Source organism: Brassica napus, chromosome A9, assembly GCF_020379485.1.
Source record: "Brassica napus cultivar Da-Ae chromosome A9, Da-Ae, whole genome shotgun sequence".
Lineage (NCBI taxonomy): Eukaryota > Viridiplantae > Streptophyta > Magnoliopsida > Brassicales > Brassicaceae > Brassica > Brassica napus.
In genome coordinates, this window is record NC_063442.1 from 26102210 (window position 1) to 26120297 (window position 18088).

Below are 18088 nucleotides of genomic sequence, written 5' to 3' on the forward strand. Positions count from 1 at the left end.
TAACTAACCTATATGCAACAGGATCATAGGGGTGAAAAATGTTGAACATTCGACGACAAGCTGGCATCTCTTCAATAACATTCTCCTCTTCCCAGTAATCCTTTCCCTTACCTAAACATGTTGAAACAGCTTTACACCACGAAAAGGAAGGTGTAGACAAGCAATTCAATATCAAAGCAAAGGCATTACCTATCCCAATACGTATATTTCGAAGGGCTAGAAACACTCCGAGAGGAGACCCAACTGCAAAGAAAGTGTCAACCTGAACAGAATAGGCAGATGAAAGTTAGGATGGCATTTGCTTTCAGTGTGGTTTCGACTGAAATATTATAGACACGTAAATGATACGATCCCACACCTTGAACTCGAGCTTTTGGTACTTGATATAAGGAGTAAAGCTTGTAGGTCCATTGGCATCTTTAGTTACTGCCTTCTCATTGATGTGCTGCTCAGGCATCACAGATGCCTTAGCTTTTTCTGTTGACAACACCATTTCATACATGAGTGTAACTTTTCAAACACAACTCCAAAGTATGGAGAACATAGAAATCGAGAGTCAGAATTAATACCATCCGCCAATATTCTGGCATTTTCTGATTGCAGTTGCGCTACTTTTGACCTCAATGATTTAATCTGGGATAACAAATTTCACCATTAGTGAAAAAAAAATAACTCTTTTGTTTTTGTTAATCAGCAAAGAAACTGGCAACACTTCCACAAAGAACACAAACCTAAGGAAGTATGAGATGCTGAAAACTTGCAAGAACCAAAACAATATAATATCATCAAACAACTGAAGCCTAGAACTTGGAAGTGTCAACATTTACCTCTTCCTGTAATAACTTGATTGCAGCCTCGTTATTAGAATCGCCACATTTTATCTCCCAAGATTGTTCAGGAGAAGAGGAAGACGAACCAGGTGATCTACAATCAGCTCCATCTGGTCCATCCTGTGAGGAAATAGCACCACTAGAATCATGACGGTCGTCTTCCTCGCTGCCTCTTCTCTCCAAGCCCACGTTGTCCACAACAGAATCAGAGACCGATGAAGAAGCCTCTTGGAAGACATTGCGATGCTCCAATACCGTTGATTTTTTATCCATCATGTCATTATCTTGACCTGTGGTTTCCTCCTTGTTATTCAAAAGGTTAGATTTCTCTGGCTCAAGATCCGATGATTGATGCGAGCTACAAGGTTTGTCTGGAATTGGAGGAGATTCTTCATCTGGAAAAAACCTCTTGTATACTGCATCCATCGGAAACGGGGATGACAAATTGCGCTGATGACATAGAATGTCATAAGAGAGAACGCTCCCCAGAGAATGTCCATAAATGGATATCTGTAAAAAGTAGATGAACAGAACATGACTTCTTAATTTAATGCGAGCTTACAATAGTCACAGGTTGATGAATGAAAAGACTAGACCAGATGGGCACCTTTCCATCATAGTCCGGGTTCCGCTTTATAAATTTGAGATACAGTCTATTCAGCTGGTTTGAAACCTGGAAGATGTAAAGGAGCACACATTACAACAATGCAGAAGATGAAAGTAACAACAACGTCTATTTTAATATTAAATCAACTTGGCACTACTGAAACAAAAAAAGTATCAAAGTTGGGGAGATTGCATTACCGAATCAATTATAGCCTGACAATAAATGGGGCTCATGTAGTATAACACATCATGAACAGTTGCGCTCAGCATCTCTCGCAAACGTCGTACACCTTCTAGTGTACATTTGTCAACAGCAGCTTCACCACTTAGCTTTAGACCTTTTCTCCACTACAAAAACAATTGAGAGAGAAAGAATTTGTGAAGTTAAATCATACTATACAAATATAAGCCAGAAAAGTGTGTTTACATATATATATACCTGGCATGGGATGAAAAGGACTCTTTGAGTTCCACGCTGGTGAGAGGTCAGATGACGTTCACCTAAAGCTGCTGTGATTTGACGGAAGTTTCCAACGTCGTCAACAAGATTAGACTTCTCAACCTTTTGGCCGATACCATGAACCATAAACACAAGATGTCGAACAGGGACCTGCACACAATAACACAGAATAGAGTTGTTTCAGGGAGCTGGAAAATATTGAGACATTAATTTGACAATAGATATGAGATGCTCTATACTAAGACATACTTGAGAACAATAGTTATCCATTTCTTCCTCTTTTTGCTGGCGTAGTTCTTCCTGAACAGAAGCACAAGAAATATGATTCAGTTACAACAAGAACACTTATTCAGCAAACGCTCAGCGAACTTTCAAAATTTCTGATGTGAGACTTAGTTCCAAAACATTTTTTAAGAACCTGTGTAGGTTTAGGAGAGTAGGAGCCAGCATAACCACGTCTCAGCTTAATTCCATTTCCAGTATAGCCAACAATGCCAGAGAATCCAGAGGGATCAACATTAAGCCAAGCTTCCCAAGTATCATCCTCCCCGGTAAATAGAGCATGAAGTCCCTGCATTAACAACTTAATCTAAGCAATCATTCAGCTGAAAAGATAAGTACATTTTTTTACTCATGGACTCAAAACACATACCAAACTGGAACCCTGCAAATCAACTCGAGCTGCAAAAAGACCAGAGGGTTGGAACCTTCTTCTGCGCCAGACCTGCGTGAACGGAATCCAAATAAATTGGTGCTATTATCTTGTCATCAACAACTTCCAGGAATTCCAACAAAAAGAAAAATCACCAATTGTTTCTATTAGCCAACATTTCTGACCTTGTTACGATATGCAACCTCCAACTGTTCAGCAACAGTTTCAGGAATTGGAAGCCAGTCTAGTCCACCTTTACGAGCAAACCAGTGGCCTCTAAGCACACGCCTATTATCCCCATTCCAGTACACGGGAAAACAATGCCTCCTCACCAAGTCCACCTGCAGCATTCCGGTTCCTTGGTCAGAAAAAAATGGATTGAAACATAAGGACTCTAATGGTTCCGTTCAACTATGAAAAATCTACATGAAAATTACCAAAACCTAGTTAAGTCTCTCCAAAGAGAACAGTAGTACCTCGTATAGCCCACCCTTAACGGGTACACCAACTCTCTCCTCTTCAACATCATATAGACTGGGGGTGTAACTGGTAATCAAGTTTAGGAATGCTATGAATGCAAGGAATTAAAAAAAATGGAATACCAACTAATGGAATGATGGAAGTTATGGAATGAAATAAATGGAATGGATAATTGCAGAGAAATCTTTTTGTAACACAAATGGTAACTTTTTAAAGGAATAGAATGGAATGGAATGAAAATAACATTTAATCTAAATTAAATAATGTTAAAAAGAAACACAAATATTTATTTAAACTTTGCTTAAAACTAAACATCTTTATTGCCAAAACAATAATATCTAACGAGTACAATGTTTTGCAATCCAAATATCCTTAGCAATCTGATCACGAACAGCTTTCATATATACTCCAGCCACCGTGTCATCCTCATTTCGAACACTCTGATTATCATTTGTATCATCACTGATATTTTGATTACCATGCAGAACATCATTTCCTGCTTCTGCCTCTTCAAACTCAACATCTCTAATGTTGCTTCGACGGATGAAATTGTGAAGGCCCATTGTAGCAAATATAACACGTCTTTGTACAGAAATACCATACCTCGGAAATTCATTTAAAACCCTCCATTTTTTTTTCCAAACTCCAAATGTTCGCTCAATTACAGAACGGAGGGATGCATGCCATCTGTTAAACATCTCTTTGCTATTTCGTGGCGCTTCACCATTCAAAAATTCTTGTAGATGATATCGAGTTCCACAATTACGCTGTTTTCGATACGGAGCTAAGTAACCTCGACTATTTGCATATCCAGAGTCTACAAGGTAATATTTACCTTCTGGAGGTGTGGGAAACATAGGATCATCCCGAATTGCTGTAGCTAAAACTCGTGCATCATGGGCTGACCCTGCCATCCCGACAAAACAATACGTGAAAAGCATATCTGCATCGCACATGGCCAAAACATTAAGGCTTGTTGTTCCTTTCCGACTTATGAAACGTATGGAATCTTTTCCAGGAGTAACCATAACTGGTACGTGTGTCCCATCTAATGCTCCCACGAAGCCACTGAAAAAGGGCCAGTATCGACCATCTCCTTCTAGACGATTAGATGTAGCTTCCATTTCTTGAATTGTACGTGGTCGCATATAGTCTACAGCCATTCTTTCCATTGCCCCAAGTACTTCATGAAACTTTCGTCCTATTGTCTCTTGTGCGTGTCCAAATCTTAATCCAAGATCATATTGCGTGTCATTTTGCCCACAAAGAATAAGGAAGATTGCAACGCTCTCATCAACACATACACTATGAGTGTCTTGTAAGCCATACCTGCCTTTAAGTAGCTCACACAGACGTGTAAATCCCTCTCGACTCATTCTCACTAACCTTCGACATGAAACTTCATTTTCATAAATCTGATTTCTGATTATACACCATCCTTTACCCTTTTCTTGACGCATTGGTTCCTTGTAGAAAAATCTACAATAGTAGTCCATTGCAGGAGAGATGTAAGCGTGTAATATCTCATCTTCTTCCAATAATATCAACTCAGTAAGCTCTTCATCAGACATGTTTTCAATTCCAACAGAAAGTAATTCTGCAATGCGAAGCTCCTGATAAAATAACCAAAAGTTGCAAATAAATAAATAATTATGTAAGAATCAATAAGATTTATTGAAAGATATACGAAAAGTGATGATTAATAAAATATTTTATTAAAAGAAAGGATTACATAAAAAAATTATTACTAAATTAATAAAATCATTAAATTAAATTTGCTTATAACCCAGAACTTAAACCTAACGAGTTAGCTCCAAGAACCCCAAGTAAAGATGAAAAACTAGTCCCAGCAGGTCCTGATTCGAACATTCCTTGTCCCTGACTAAAACTTGGTGAAGCTCTTGTGGTAATTCCAGCCATTTGTGAATGTGCTAGTGGGACAGGAGACGTTGGGGTGTTGGAAGTCTCTCTTAAGTTGATGATTTGGCATGAATCACCATATCTATCAACACCACTTAGCCTCTCTAAATACCGAATTTTATTTTCTTCGTTTCGTAATTTCACAAAGCCATCACGGATTTCTTCGTCCTTCATCAACAATCCACTTGCTGCCCACCAAAAGCTTCCCATCGGTTCCACATCCAATGTTTCTAGTAGAGCCAAAGCATCTCCAAAAGTTGCTTTCTGGTAGTGTCGTGACCGTAAAACATCTAACAAGTTCGTGCGAGACTCTTCCATACGCTGAAAGCCACTTTGGATTTGTGTCTCGAAATTGACTCTTCTTCTATTCGTACGCTTAGTAGATGTACTTTGGACACGCAGAATTGACTTGTTTGCATGAGATGGAGAACGATGTGCTTCTTCTCTAGTGGGAAATTCATCATCTGAAGCTATGAGGCTAATCGGTTCTGAAGGAAGTCGTCCACTATCTTCTGCAGTATCTGCCACTGTTGTTTCATCATCACTAGCTTCCTCCGCTTGCATTTGCTGGATATGTTCGCCGAGCATGAATGGTGAATAACGTTCATCTTGATCCAAATCATGCTCTCCATAAATTTGATCGAGTAGCTCTTTAAAAGGAAGAGGTTTGCTTTGCAACACTCGTATAAATTTTCCATTAGTTGTTCCAGCCTCCTATAATATATTTTAAAAAAATATATATATTAGGAAGCTTCACACTACGTGTAGTATATATTTTATAAATATTTTGGGAACTTACCGCAATTCGATCGTCCCACCATGAACTAGGCATTTCAATTTGTTCCGTCGTAGGATTAACTCGGACACCGGTACGGTTGATTAACATATTGTAATGCTGTCGTAGACGACGCATGTAGTCTAGTCTATTTCTCATCTCAGGCTCAAAAATAATCTTATCACCAGTCATTTCATAGTATTTTTCTTCTATTCTTTTTTAGCTGGATTGTCTGGCAATCTTATCGTGTAGTCCTTTGCTTTTAGCTCAACATTCACGAGGTTTAGCAAAATCTCAGTTTTTCTTGGGATCCAGTAGTTATACTAAAATAATTATAAAAGTATATGTTATATGTAATTTTCAATAAACTAAAATAAGTTAAATTTGTGTTGTCAAACTTACTTTTCCTGCACGGTTTGCTGGTGTGTCATCAGTGGATTTGTCTTTGCGGTTAAGTCGACCTCCATTTCCATCACGGTTTGTTGACGTCTCAGCATGTGACTTATCCTTACGATTTAGTCGACTTTTGTTGCATGTTTTGCTGCTTCCTGATCTATTCATCATATTGCTGTCGAAAAAGGATAGTCATTATTAGAATCATAATCGCATGAAGAAAGAACAGAAAAGTAACTTTGGAGGAAGTGTCATCTGCAATAACTAAAGCTTTGAATAACTAACATAATAGCAATACTAATCCTTTTTTTATAAAACCTTAACAAGAATATTGATCACTAAAGCACAGATTCTACACAACTTCGATATGTAGCAAACAAAACGTACTAGGCTATATACAACGTAAGGATCAAGAAACGGTAAAATTTAAGCTTTTTCTCAGAAAAAAAAAACAGTATAGCAATTATGAAGGAAATAAGATTTACCAGGAGAAAGCAAATTTTGATCGGTGGGTTTGATTACCTTACGTATTAATGTTTAAATAAGAAAAAGATGTTGCTATTAGTTAGTAACAAACCTTAAAAATCTACCAGAACAGAATTTTAAATTTTAAAACCTTAACAAATCTACTATCTGACTGCGATGAATAACAAGAAAAATATTTAAACTTAATTAAAATTTTATTTTTGATTTAACTTGATTCCATTCCAGTCATTCACGTTCTTTTTTTATCATGAAAGGATTATAACTAGATTCCATTTGGTTCCACCTATTTCACAGGAATTAATGGAATGATAACTGTTTTTTAATTCCACTTAAATGGTGCATTTTTTTTGGAATCTCTTGGAATAAGCTATTCCAGACAGTTTTATTCCAAAAAAGAGTAATCCAGTTACAATCTGGATGATACAGAAGCTTCTTGAAGGGTTTCCATTGACTGCTTATTGGATTTCTTTTTAGAATTAACTTGTGGTATAGGGCCTATGCTGCATTCTGCATACTCTTTCCACCAGAATGACAGCAACTCATCCTCTCTCTATTTCCCAGGAGGAGAAAAGAGCAATCGTTTCATTCAAATTTTGAACCAAAGAGCCACCAGAATTCAACAACTTAGAAGAAGAAGAAGAACCTGGAGGAAAGAAGCCTCAATGGCAAGAGAATCCCTCATCCCAAAACGGAAGTACTCACTCTTTCCTACTACGTCAGTGCGAGGTACTGAAGCAGCTAACTCTGCACAAAACAAAATAGAGAAAAAAGCATCAATCTCTTATTCTCAGTGATCAACTATGCCCACCATTACATAGACATTGGAAGCTATAAGAAGCCAACAAAGACTGACCGTTCTCAGCTAAAGGAACCTTACAGAAGTACCAGCGAACATCACTGCCATCTGAAGGGCTTCTGGTCTGAGTGAGATACTTTTGTCTGCCATGGCATTGCTCAATCACATCTTCTAATCCGGCGATGTTGGAAGGCGTGTTCTTCAACAAATCCGGAGAGGTTGTATTAACCGCCGGACTACTTCTTTCTGCATCTTCCATCTGATCAAAACCACAGAAACCTTAAATCAGTAAGTTTGGTGTATCAACAAGGCAAGTCTGATCTCGAATCAAATTCGAGTTCCGGTAACCAAAACCCCCTACATATAGAATCTAGAATCTGATCATACCCAGAACAAAAAAAAAGCTTCAAGGAATCACGAGAAGAGGTGGCGAAAGATTTCGACAGAAGAGGAAGAAGAAAGAAAACAAAACAAAGGTCGTGGTGACAGCTGGGAAACCGATTTGAAGGTTTGGTTTTGCTGAAAGAATATTCGTGAGAGACCCAAACTTTTGTTTAAGCGGTTGCGTGTACTGTCATCTCTCAACTACTGCCACGTAGATGCCACGTCAGCGCTCCGCAGCCGAACCAAATTTTGGATATTGTTATTTTTCAAGTTAGAATAATCTACCGAAATTGAAAATTAGCAAAAAGACGAGACGACCAAAATTGCGCAGTTAAGATGTTCTAACCAGGGCCGGACTTCAACAATGCTACAGTGAAACATTTGTAAAAAGTTTCTAAAATTTTTGAAAAAAATTATATAGACATAAATCTCCAAAAACTAATTTTTAAGTTTCTAAACGGGTAAAAAAAAATTTTTACATAAAATATTGTTATAGATCTCCAAAATCTCAGAACCGGCTCTAGTTTTAGCCATGGATTCCGATTCAGCCCATAAATATGAAGCTTACTGTTGAACAACTGTGGCCTATCGAATTCTTTTTATTTGTAATCATGTTACTCTTGCGAATTGAACTTGTAACTAACGACCGGACAAAACCAACAACAAACCATACATCAAAGCCATATCCCGTTGTCGAACATTTCTTAAGAATCATAATTCATAAATACTAAAGTCCTCACTGGATTACTGCCACTGAAAACCTATCCAGATCAATGTTCGACCCATAATTAAGCAACCAATATATCGTAGACTTGTTCTGAACATGAAAAAAGAGGATTCTAACCAAGGAAGGTGAAGCACAGGTCGCTTTCTCACTAATCTATAAAGGCCGCAGCAATTACTCATTGTTGGTTAAATAATAGTATGTACCAACTTCATGTAGAAGTCGAGTCTAATTTCTTTAAATGGTTTTGTTTTACAGAAACCATGGATTACGTCAACTGATGCTTAAACATTAATGAAAGACAAGCCACACACCAAATCTTAACCACTTCAATTCACGGAATGTTTTTTGTTTTGTTTTGTAAATGAGACGATAAAAAGTTGGTTGATCTACCCACGTGCCGTGATATATGAGGATTAGTCTACGATGCAAGTTTCCTTAGTTATCAGTTCTTGTTTTGAGTTACGTTCAATCTGATCATATTACGTTTTCACACTTCATGACTTCAAAGTAAATACATGCAAAAACATTTACAATTTAATACACCACATTGTTAAAATAAAACTGATAATATAAGAAATTAAATACTCAAGCCCCACTCAAACACACAATTATAAAGAAAACTCCACTTTAAAATAAGCTGTTTCCTATTTTAACCATAGTAGATGTCACAGAGTCACAATCACCAAGAACTAATATTTTAAAATAATACAATGTATGGTTTAAATTTTTTAAAAAATTTGTCTCTAATTCAACATTTTTCTAAGTTAGATTTTTCCCTTTTTTTTTCTTTTTTTTTTCTTTTTCTGTAGATTTTTTTATTTTTTTTCTAATTACCGCAAAAAAAAAATAAACAATCTATTCTATTAAAACAACAGTGTGACCCATTGATATATGTTCAGTCCAACAATTATTTCATCTACCTTTACTTTTTTATATGATAACTGCATTGCCCTTTTAATTAACCACCACAAGATATCGTGTAAGTTGTTTTAATTTTCAAAAGTAACCACTACATGTTCACGGCTACTCCTAAAAATCAGGATATATTATAACTGCATCAGTAGATCTTAATTAATTTTTTTTTTTTTTTGACGTCGAACGGCCATTCTATTACTCAAGCTTGAGGTGGTCTGGGTAACCAGACCGGAATAGAACAACCAATGAAAAGTAACTCTCTACGAAAGGTCCTAGCTGTCTTAGCCAAAAAATCAGCAAACAGATTGCGCACTCGTGGCACATAGGTTATTTTGAAGTCCGGGAAGCAAATCTGCAGCGTTTCTATCTTCTCCAGTTCTGTCGCAAAGCTTGGCCACTCATGGGGTTCTTTTATCATTGAAATCAGCTCCTTGCAGTCTGTTCCAAAGCTCTGGCATGGCGAGTGTTGAAGCATATTCTCCATCGCCCATCGCAGTGCTTCTACCTCCGAATGCAAAGCTGATTCACATCGAATGAAATTCCGTGATCCCATAAGTTGTGTGTTCTCCCCGCTATCCATCCAGACCCATCCACATCCACTAAAGCGATCCGAAGCTGTCCAAGATCCATCTAGTAGACAAATATTACCCAAGCTTAAGACTTGGTTCTCCTCATTGCTGATGGCCTGAACTACTGGCGATATCATCTCGTTTGCAATGAACCAGGCTTGACATTCACTTTCTGCATATCGAACTAGTTCCAAGGGGTCTCTATCTATTCCCCTAAAAAGTTTGTCATTACGAGCCTTCCAAATATACCATATTAACCAGGGATAAGGATCCCTGTCTTGGTCTGGCGCTAAGATTTCATTCTTCCTCCAGAATAGATAGTCCATGTTTGTGTAGACGCTGGCCACTGGGAATATACCTGTGCTCGTAGGAGTTGCTGATAAGGACCACACTTGGAGAGCCGGAGGGCATTCAAATATTGCATGTGTTACAGATTCCTCTAGTTCTCCACACCTTGGGCAATAATTATCGCACCTCATATTCCGCCTTGCGAGATTCCTCGTCACTGCCACCTGACCCGTTATCAATTGCCATATAAGATGACACATCTTTCTTGGTGCTTTCAACGTCCAAGCAAAGGCTTGGAGTTTAGTAATACTTGGTTCCAGTATTTTCTTGTCCTCTTCTGGCTTCATCAGGTTTTGAGCAACCCAGTATCCAGATTTAACAGTGTATTGGCCATTCTTCGTGTAGTTCCAGCAGAAGGTATCACGGCGATGGGCAGAACTTATAGCCATACTACGAATGAGTGGTATGTCATCGGGGTGGACATAATTCTCTAGTAGCCCTACATCCCATTCCTTCAATTCTTGGTTAATGAGGTCACTAACTCTCATATTCGGATGCATTACAGGTGCTACAGGTGTAGCTGGTCTAGCAGGTATCGTTGGGATCCATTGGTCCTCCCACACCTTGATCTCATAACCAGAATGAATCTTCTGTCTGATCCCGAGAAGCAAAAGCTTTCTTGCAGCATAAATGCTTGTCCACACATATGATGGGTTACTTGCAGAGACTTCTCGTAATGGCGAGGTCATCCTATAGTACCTGCCTCTCAAAACTCGGGCAACCAGTGAATCAGGGTACTGAGTCAATCTCCAAAGTTGCTTTGCCAATAGTGCTAGATTAAATTCATGGATCAAACGGAAACCAATCCCGCCCTCTTCTTTTGGTAGACAGACTTTTTCCCATTTCGCCCAGTGTATTCCTCTCTTTGGTGGATTCGAGCTCCACCAAAATTGTGCAATGGCACTAGCAAGGTTCTCACAAATCTCCAATGGGAGCAGAAATGTCGACATAACGTATGTCGGAAGAGCGAGTAAGATGGATTTGATCATTACCTCCTTCCCCCCTTTTGAGAGCCATCTACCTGTCCATCCATTAACTCTGTGCATAAGATTGTCCTTTAAAAATGCAAAGAGTTTACATTTGGAGCCACTAATATCCTCTGGGATTCCCAAGTACTTTCCCATCCCACCATCATTATGTATTCCAAGTACATCTTTGATCTCTAGCCTAGTAGCTGTATTAATCCTCTTACCAAAGAGTAAGGAAGATTTGTCAAAATTGATACATTGGCCAGATGCTCTACCATATGTCCTGACTACTTTCATTACTTCTTCACATTCACGGGGCTCCGCCTTACAGAAGAAAAGGCTATCATCAGCAAAGAGAAGGTGGGATACTGAAGGACATGCGCGTGTGACACGCATCCCCGTTATCTTCCCTTGGTTCTCTGCATGATTAAGAAGGCTAACGAGCGCTTCCGTGCACAGAATAAAAATGAAAGGAGACAAAGGATCTCCCTGACGCAGGCCTCTACCTGGAACAATATGTCCTCTTGGCTGCCCATTCATAAGAACTTTATATTTCACCGACGTAATGCACCTCATGATCCATGTAATCCATGTTTCCGAGAATCCCATCTTTCGCATCACAGCTTCAATAAATGACCATTCCATCCTATCATATGCTTTACTCATGTCTGTCTTGATGGCCATCCTCTTATTACGTCCACTCGGTTTAGTTCGCAGGGCATGAAACATCTCTTGAGCAATCATGATATTATCTGAGATCTGTCTTCCCGCAACAAAGGCTGACTGGGTTTCTGATATCAATCCTGGCAAGACTTTCTTTAGTCTCTGGCATAAGACTTTAGAGATGATCTTGTAGCTGACATTACATAGGCTTATGGGTCTGAATTGAGCCATATCATTTGGCTTAGGTGTCTTTGGGATAAGACATATATTTGTATCATTCAATCCATTAGTCACAGTCCCATCAAAAAGGAATTTATTAACCATAAGAGTTAAATCCTCCTTGACTATATCCCAAAACTTTTGATAAAAAAGTGCAGTCATCCCATCTGGCCCTGGTGCCTTATCTGGATGCATGGCAAAAAGAGCTAGTTTGACTTCCCATTCAGTAACAGGAGCTGTAAGGTTGTCATTCATTGATCCCGTGACCGTCGTCGGAACTTCAGATAACGCCTCTTCAATATCTTCTGGAATAGAAGACTCAAAGATTTGCCGAAAATAGCTAGTAGCAATGGCTACCAGGCCTTCCTCGTCCTCAACTATGTTACCATTTGCATCCAGTAACTGCGTGATTTTGTTCCTTGCTCTCCTTTGCTTCGTTAGGGCATGGAAGAATTTAGTATTTTTATCTCCCTCTCTCAGCCAAAACACTCTACTCTTTTGTTTCCAGAACATTTCCTCTGCTTTAAGAGCATCAGAGAGTTCTTTCAACGCTGCGGCAATTTCCTCAGTCGTCGCATTATCGTCTGCGTATAGGCCCTCAACTTTCTCCTTGAGCTCCTCTACTAGCTTTGCTGAATTAATATTATGTTGTCTCCTCCATTCACTCAAGGCTTTTCGGCAGCTGGAAATATGTTCCATTATATTCGCATTGGCGGGAAGATCAGGAGATTTCCATCCCTCCAGAATGACTTGCCTTAGCTCCTCATTATCTAACCATCTTTTGTCAAATTTGAATTTTTTTGATCTTCTAGTCGGCTTAATGAGTATGTCTGCGAGAATCGGACGATGGTCTGATCCCCATAGCCTCAAATACTTCACAGTTGAGTGAGGAAAGTTCTCGTGCCAATCTGCATTTCCAACCGCTCTGTCTAAACGACATCGAACGGTTGTTCCTCCTGCTCTCTTCCCTACCCAAGAGAGCATGTCCCCCGTGAAAGGAAACTCTAGCATCCCACAATCATGAAGCATCTGTTTAAAAGGGAGGAAAGAACTATCAGGGCGTTGTCTTCCTCCTGCTTTCTCATTATGACATGTGATTTCATTAAAATCTCCTATCATGAACCAAGGTCCATTTCTTGTTGTTGAGAAACGCGTAAGACGTTCCCAAACTTGATCTCGTCTCTCTAATACAGGGTCTCCATAAACAAACGTCATATAGACTTTTATTCCATCAATGACTGCCTCAATGTCAATCATACGGTTATTTGAAAATAAAACATTAACTTGAAATTCGTCCATAAAAAATAAAGCTAAACCTCCGCTGAGTCCAAGTGGCTCAACAGTAAACAAATGATCAAATCCTAAGTTGGCCTGAATGTTTTGCAACAACAGCCTTCTGTTCTTTGTCTCAGAAAGGAACACAAGTCCTGGGCGATGCTTCTGACACATCTCCGTAAGGCGTCGAACTGTGAGGTCGTTCCCTATCCCTCGACAGTTCCAACTGAGTGTCTTCATGGATGATGTTGGGGGGATTTTTTGGATCCCTCCAAACCCCTATCCCTGCGTGTACTGCCTTTCGAATGATTCCCCGGACCCGAGCGGTGCCTCTGAGAATGTGATGTGTCCCTAGATGATGATCTGCGAAGCTTTGGGGAACCTCGACGGAGGAACTCAGCCTTCTTGCCTAGAAAACCCAAAGGGGCTAGACGCTTTCCACCACGCGTGGATGATGATGACGGTTTTGATCTCTCAAGAACACCTTTATCATTGCCCTCCTCTCTCTCCGTACGCCTAACAATGTCAGCCTCCATATCCATCAGGTCCTCTCCCAGCAAATCATCCGCATTCCCATCCTCACACTTATCTGCATCATTTAATCTTCCTGCACTGTTACTTGTAATTTCCATGTCATTTAAAGCACCAATAACCTGTGCATCAACCGGTAATACATCCTCCGTAGGAGAGAATGTTAACAAGCGAGGAGAGACTCTAGGTCGTTTCGTCACATTATCATCAAGAGCTTGCCGAGATGGAGTGACGATCAAACTTGCTATCCTTTTCCCACTACTCTGCTGGGTGTCTTGCATCATTATACCATCAGCCTGTTGTGTAGATGAACCTCCAATATCCCCTGTCCTTGGTAAAGGAACATAAGATGCAATGCTTTTCATATTACCATCCTCACGTGTCTCCGACTGATCCTTGGGCCTCCAAGAATGTTGTTTTTTCTTCTCGTATGGAGCATAACGCACGCGCTGTCGCGTGAAGGCCGAGCGTATCTTCCTATCATGGCGACCATAATTCCCCGGAAACTTATCATTGTGCTCATCATAACGATGATGAGCAGCTCTCGCATCTCTCATAAAGCCACCATCATAGCGTTGTCCCCTCGTCGGCGATCTGCTCCTGCGACTGATCCTCTCGTGTCCATGACTATTTAGCCTATCGTTAGGTTGATGTTGCCGCAGCGATGGCTGTCGGGGTACATCAGCCGTAGGGAGTTGGACTCTATCAAAGACTCCAGGGCGCTCAACCTGGCTTCTCAAGTTAAACTCTTTTGTTGGACAATAAGCCATCTCATGAGTAATCAGTCCACATGTCTTGCAAAATTTAAACAGCTTCTCATAGTGAATCTGAATGGAGACTTCATCTCCTTCTGGTGATGCTATCTTCCTGGTGAAAGTGAGGGGTTTCCTAGAGTCAACATCTATAAGCATGCGTCCTGCCTCAAGCTCAAGCGTATCAACATAACCGAGTCTATTCCCAATGTTCCGAAGGTTTTTAATTGTCCACAGATGTAGCGGAATACCAGTAATCTCGACCCAAAATGGGATTACCCAGGGGTAATCATCGTGAACCACAGGCTCCCATCGAACGAGCACAAACATGCAGAAGTTATAGTGAAACGGCCCCTGACGTAGCACGGAAAGGAGGTCCCCTTCATTCGCAAAGTTTAAAAGAAACTTTCCATTTCCAAGATCGTTAGCCGTGATCTTATCCTGCATCTCCCACTGCGCTGGCATTGTCTGGAGCAGCTTCTCAACCGACTGCTTCTTAGGGTTAAGAATCTTCCCGATCAGGGAAAGCCGGTAGTCACGAATGGTAGGCGAGTCATCCTGATCTGTGAGTTGAATGGGTTCATCATCCCTCTCATAACAGATCCCTTTCCCCTTCACGTCAGTCATATGAGCTGAACGTAAATGCGTCCCATGATGGACACGATTCATCATTAGAAAATGAGAGAGACGATGCCGTAAGAGTCACGTCGGTATCGCAGCCGTGATATCCCGAGGGTTTGAGATCAAGGTTTCACAGCCGTAATCGTGGAACGCTCCGATCGATGGTTGAATGAAGGGCCGCTGTAGATCAGCAATGAAACGGATCTATGTTTGGGGGGATGACCTTCGACGTGTGTATCGCAAACCGTGATGTCAAAGAACGCCCCGCTCGTGCTAGCTTCCTCGTGATAATCTCACGCCAAAGAGCGAGAGATTAGATGGAGATCACAATCTCAAAGGAGATCACGATCTGAAATCGCCATTGGAGTCGCCTAGACCCGACATGCATTAAGTCAACACAATGAGCCGATCTTAATTAATTAAAAGTTAAACATCATTTATATTAATATGCAAATATGTAGGAACCTCTATTTATATGTAATTCCGTTTTTACAGGTTCTTTTCTACTAATCAGGACCATTTAAAATCTAATTTAAATAACTTTACCACCATTTAAATTGCCTACAAATATATTTTCTGGACTTAACCACCATATTTACGATAGCTAACAAGATATAACCTTAGTTATGTCGATTGTTTCCTAATAATATGGAGCATATCTTTTTTTTTTTGAATTAATAATCCAACAAACAAGAACATTCCAGGAATCCAACAAATTATTCTAAACTCAATTTCGAAATTTGGTTATCTAACTCCTTATTCCCTCAGATATTGCAACAATTTTAAAAACTAAAAAACTAGATTTTTTCTTAACTAATCCCTTTTCCATCGCCATCCTCTCTTTATAAATATCTTTCATGAAGTCTACGGTTACCACACTTCTTAAAAGAAGAATTCACAAACTTAATCAAATTCAGAAAGTACCTTTAAGCATGGAACAAACGGCTTTGGCTGACATCAAACCATTCAAGTCAGAATGGCGTATTCAAGTTAAGGTGCTCCATACCTGGAAGCATTACACCAAACTTTCAGGAGAAACATTGGAAATCATTTTGTCTGATGCACATAAGTCTCATAACTTAGCTTCCCTTTCGTCTATTATTTTCTCTTCATTCTTAACTAAAAGATATATCCAATTCTACTATCTAAATCGCTGCAATTGGTTATTTTGAAGGGAACAAAAATTCTTGCGTCCTGTAAAAAGACATACTTTGATAAGTTTGCAAAGAAAGTACCTGTTGGAACGTGGAGAAACATTGAAAATTTCTCCATCAATGGCCCCGGTGTTTCCTACAGGCCTACCAATCATCAATACAAGATCAATTTCATCTATGGAACTGATATCACTCTGTCAACTCTGCAAAACGACAGCATGTTTCTCAGTTTGGTTGATTTCCAGACTATTCAACAGGGAGTAGAAGATGAAAACATCTTAATTGGTAATTATTGATATTTTAAGTTCACAAAAATGATAAATACATTTTCTGAATTAATTTTGATCTATTTCAAATGTTATTGGAGAAGTGATTAGGATCAATCAGAAAAGATAGATTGGCTAATTCAGATCATACAAACATAAGCTATGTCTTCTTCTACTATTGATGTAAAGGATCACTTGAATCAATTTTTTTTTTAAAAAAAATCCCTATCCCGAATATACTACATTTCTTACAGAAGAACATAGATTTTTCACATGACCAAAAGATTACCTGAGATCTTGAAAAGAGTAAATCCGATTTAAACTTCTCTGGTTTCAATAGAACATAGTCACTCAGATTCAGTTTCCACCGTCTTCTATGGCTTTGTAAGAACCGAATGAGCTTCACTTTATTGTTCCATCGTTTACCAGTGGTGCTGTGAGTCCAGCAATACCACAATAACAGGCTTCTCAGTACCACTTTCTTTTTTATTTTCATCCAAAAACCAAAATGTTTAGTTACGAAAAAGAATGAAAGCTGAAAGAGATTCACAGCTGGTTCAATTACCTTTATCAAAGCAGCAGCATCTTCTTCTGCAGTGCCTCCAATTTCTCCAATGAGAACGATATCTGAAACAACCAGCTGCCTTTTCTTAGTTTCCATCATTCAAGGACAAATAATTAAGTTACTAACTACACTTAGAAAATAGATGAATTAAAGGAATCAAAGCTTCTAAGACAGTAATATTTTGCAGTCAAGTGATTAGTTAAACATGCATGCTGTCATTATACAAATCGATAAGTGAACAAAAAAAAATACAAATCGATCTTTATGGTTAATCTACTTAGGGAAAAGTAATCTTTACGGTTCATATGTTTAACCCGGTGAACAACATAAACTATGTCTTTTTCTACTATGGATGTAAAGGATCAGATCAACTGTGAGATTTTTTTTTTAAACAAAAATCTCTATCCCAAATTAAACTTTTACAGGAGAACATAGATTAATCACACCAAAAGATTACCTGAGATCTTGACAGGAGCAAAGCCGATTTAAACTTCTCTGGTTTCAATTGAACATAGTCACTCAGATTCAGCTTCCACAGTCTTCTACGGCTTTCGAAGAACCGAATGAGCTTTACTTTTTTATTCATCATCCACCGACAAAATATAAACGTGATTAAGACAGTAGAGTAGAAGCTCACAAGGTTTTGTCGGGATAAAAGCATTTGGGCCATGAACATTTAATTTATAAAACCCATTAAAATTGGGCCAGGGACTTCGATTTACATAACTCATTT

The 18088-nt window shown here is 39.2% G+C and overlaps 1 protein-coding gene across 5 annotated transcripts; it reads right to left on the reverse strand.

The window, feature by feature from the left end:
• Positions 1-19: 19 nt before the first annotated feature.
• LOC106367147 (phospholipase SGR2) lies at positions 20-18031 on the reverse strand (the record flags this gene model as incomplete). 5 transcript variants are annotated; one of them, XM_048739067.1, is given in 21 exon segments in its annotated part: positions 20-111; positions 190-262; positions 359-477; positions 570-633; positions 828-1340; positions 1438-1503; positions 1635-1784; positions 1876-2046; positions 2146-2196; positions 2315-2467; positions 2549-2620; positions 2734-2889; positions 3025-3082; positions 7016-7152; positions 7246-7346; positions 7456-7657; positions 16295-16376; positions 16606-16727; positions 17080-17224; positions 17356-17417; positions 17813-18031. In XM_048739067.1, coding segments are annotated over 16 exon segments (2178 nt in total), but the record flags the coding sequence as incomplete, so codon positions are not given.
• Positions 18032-18088: the final 57 nt, after the last annotated feature.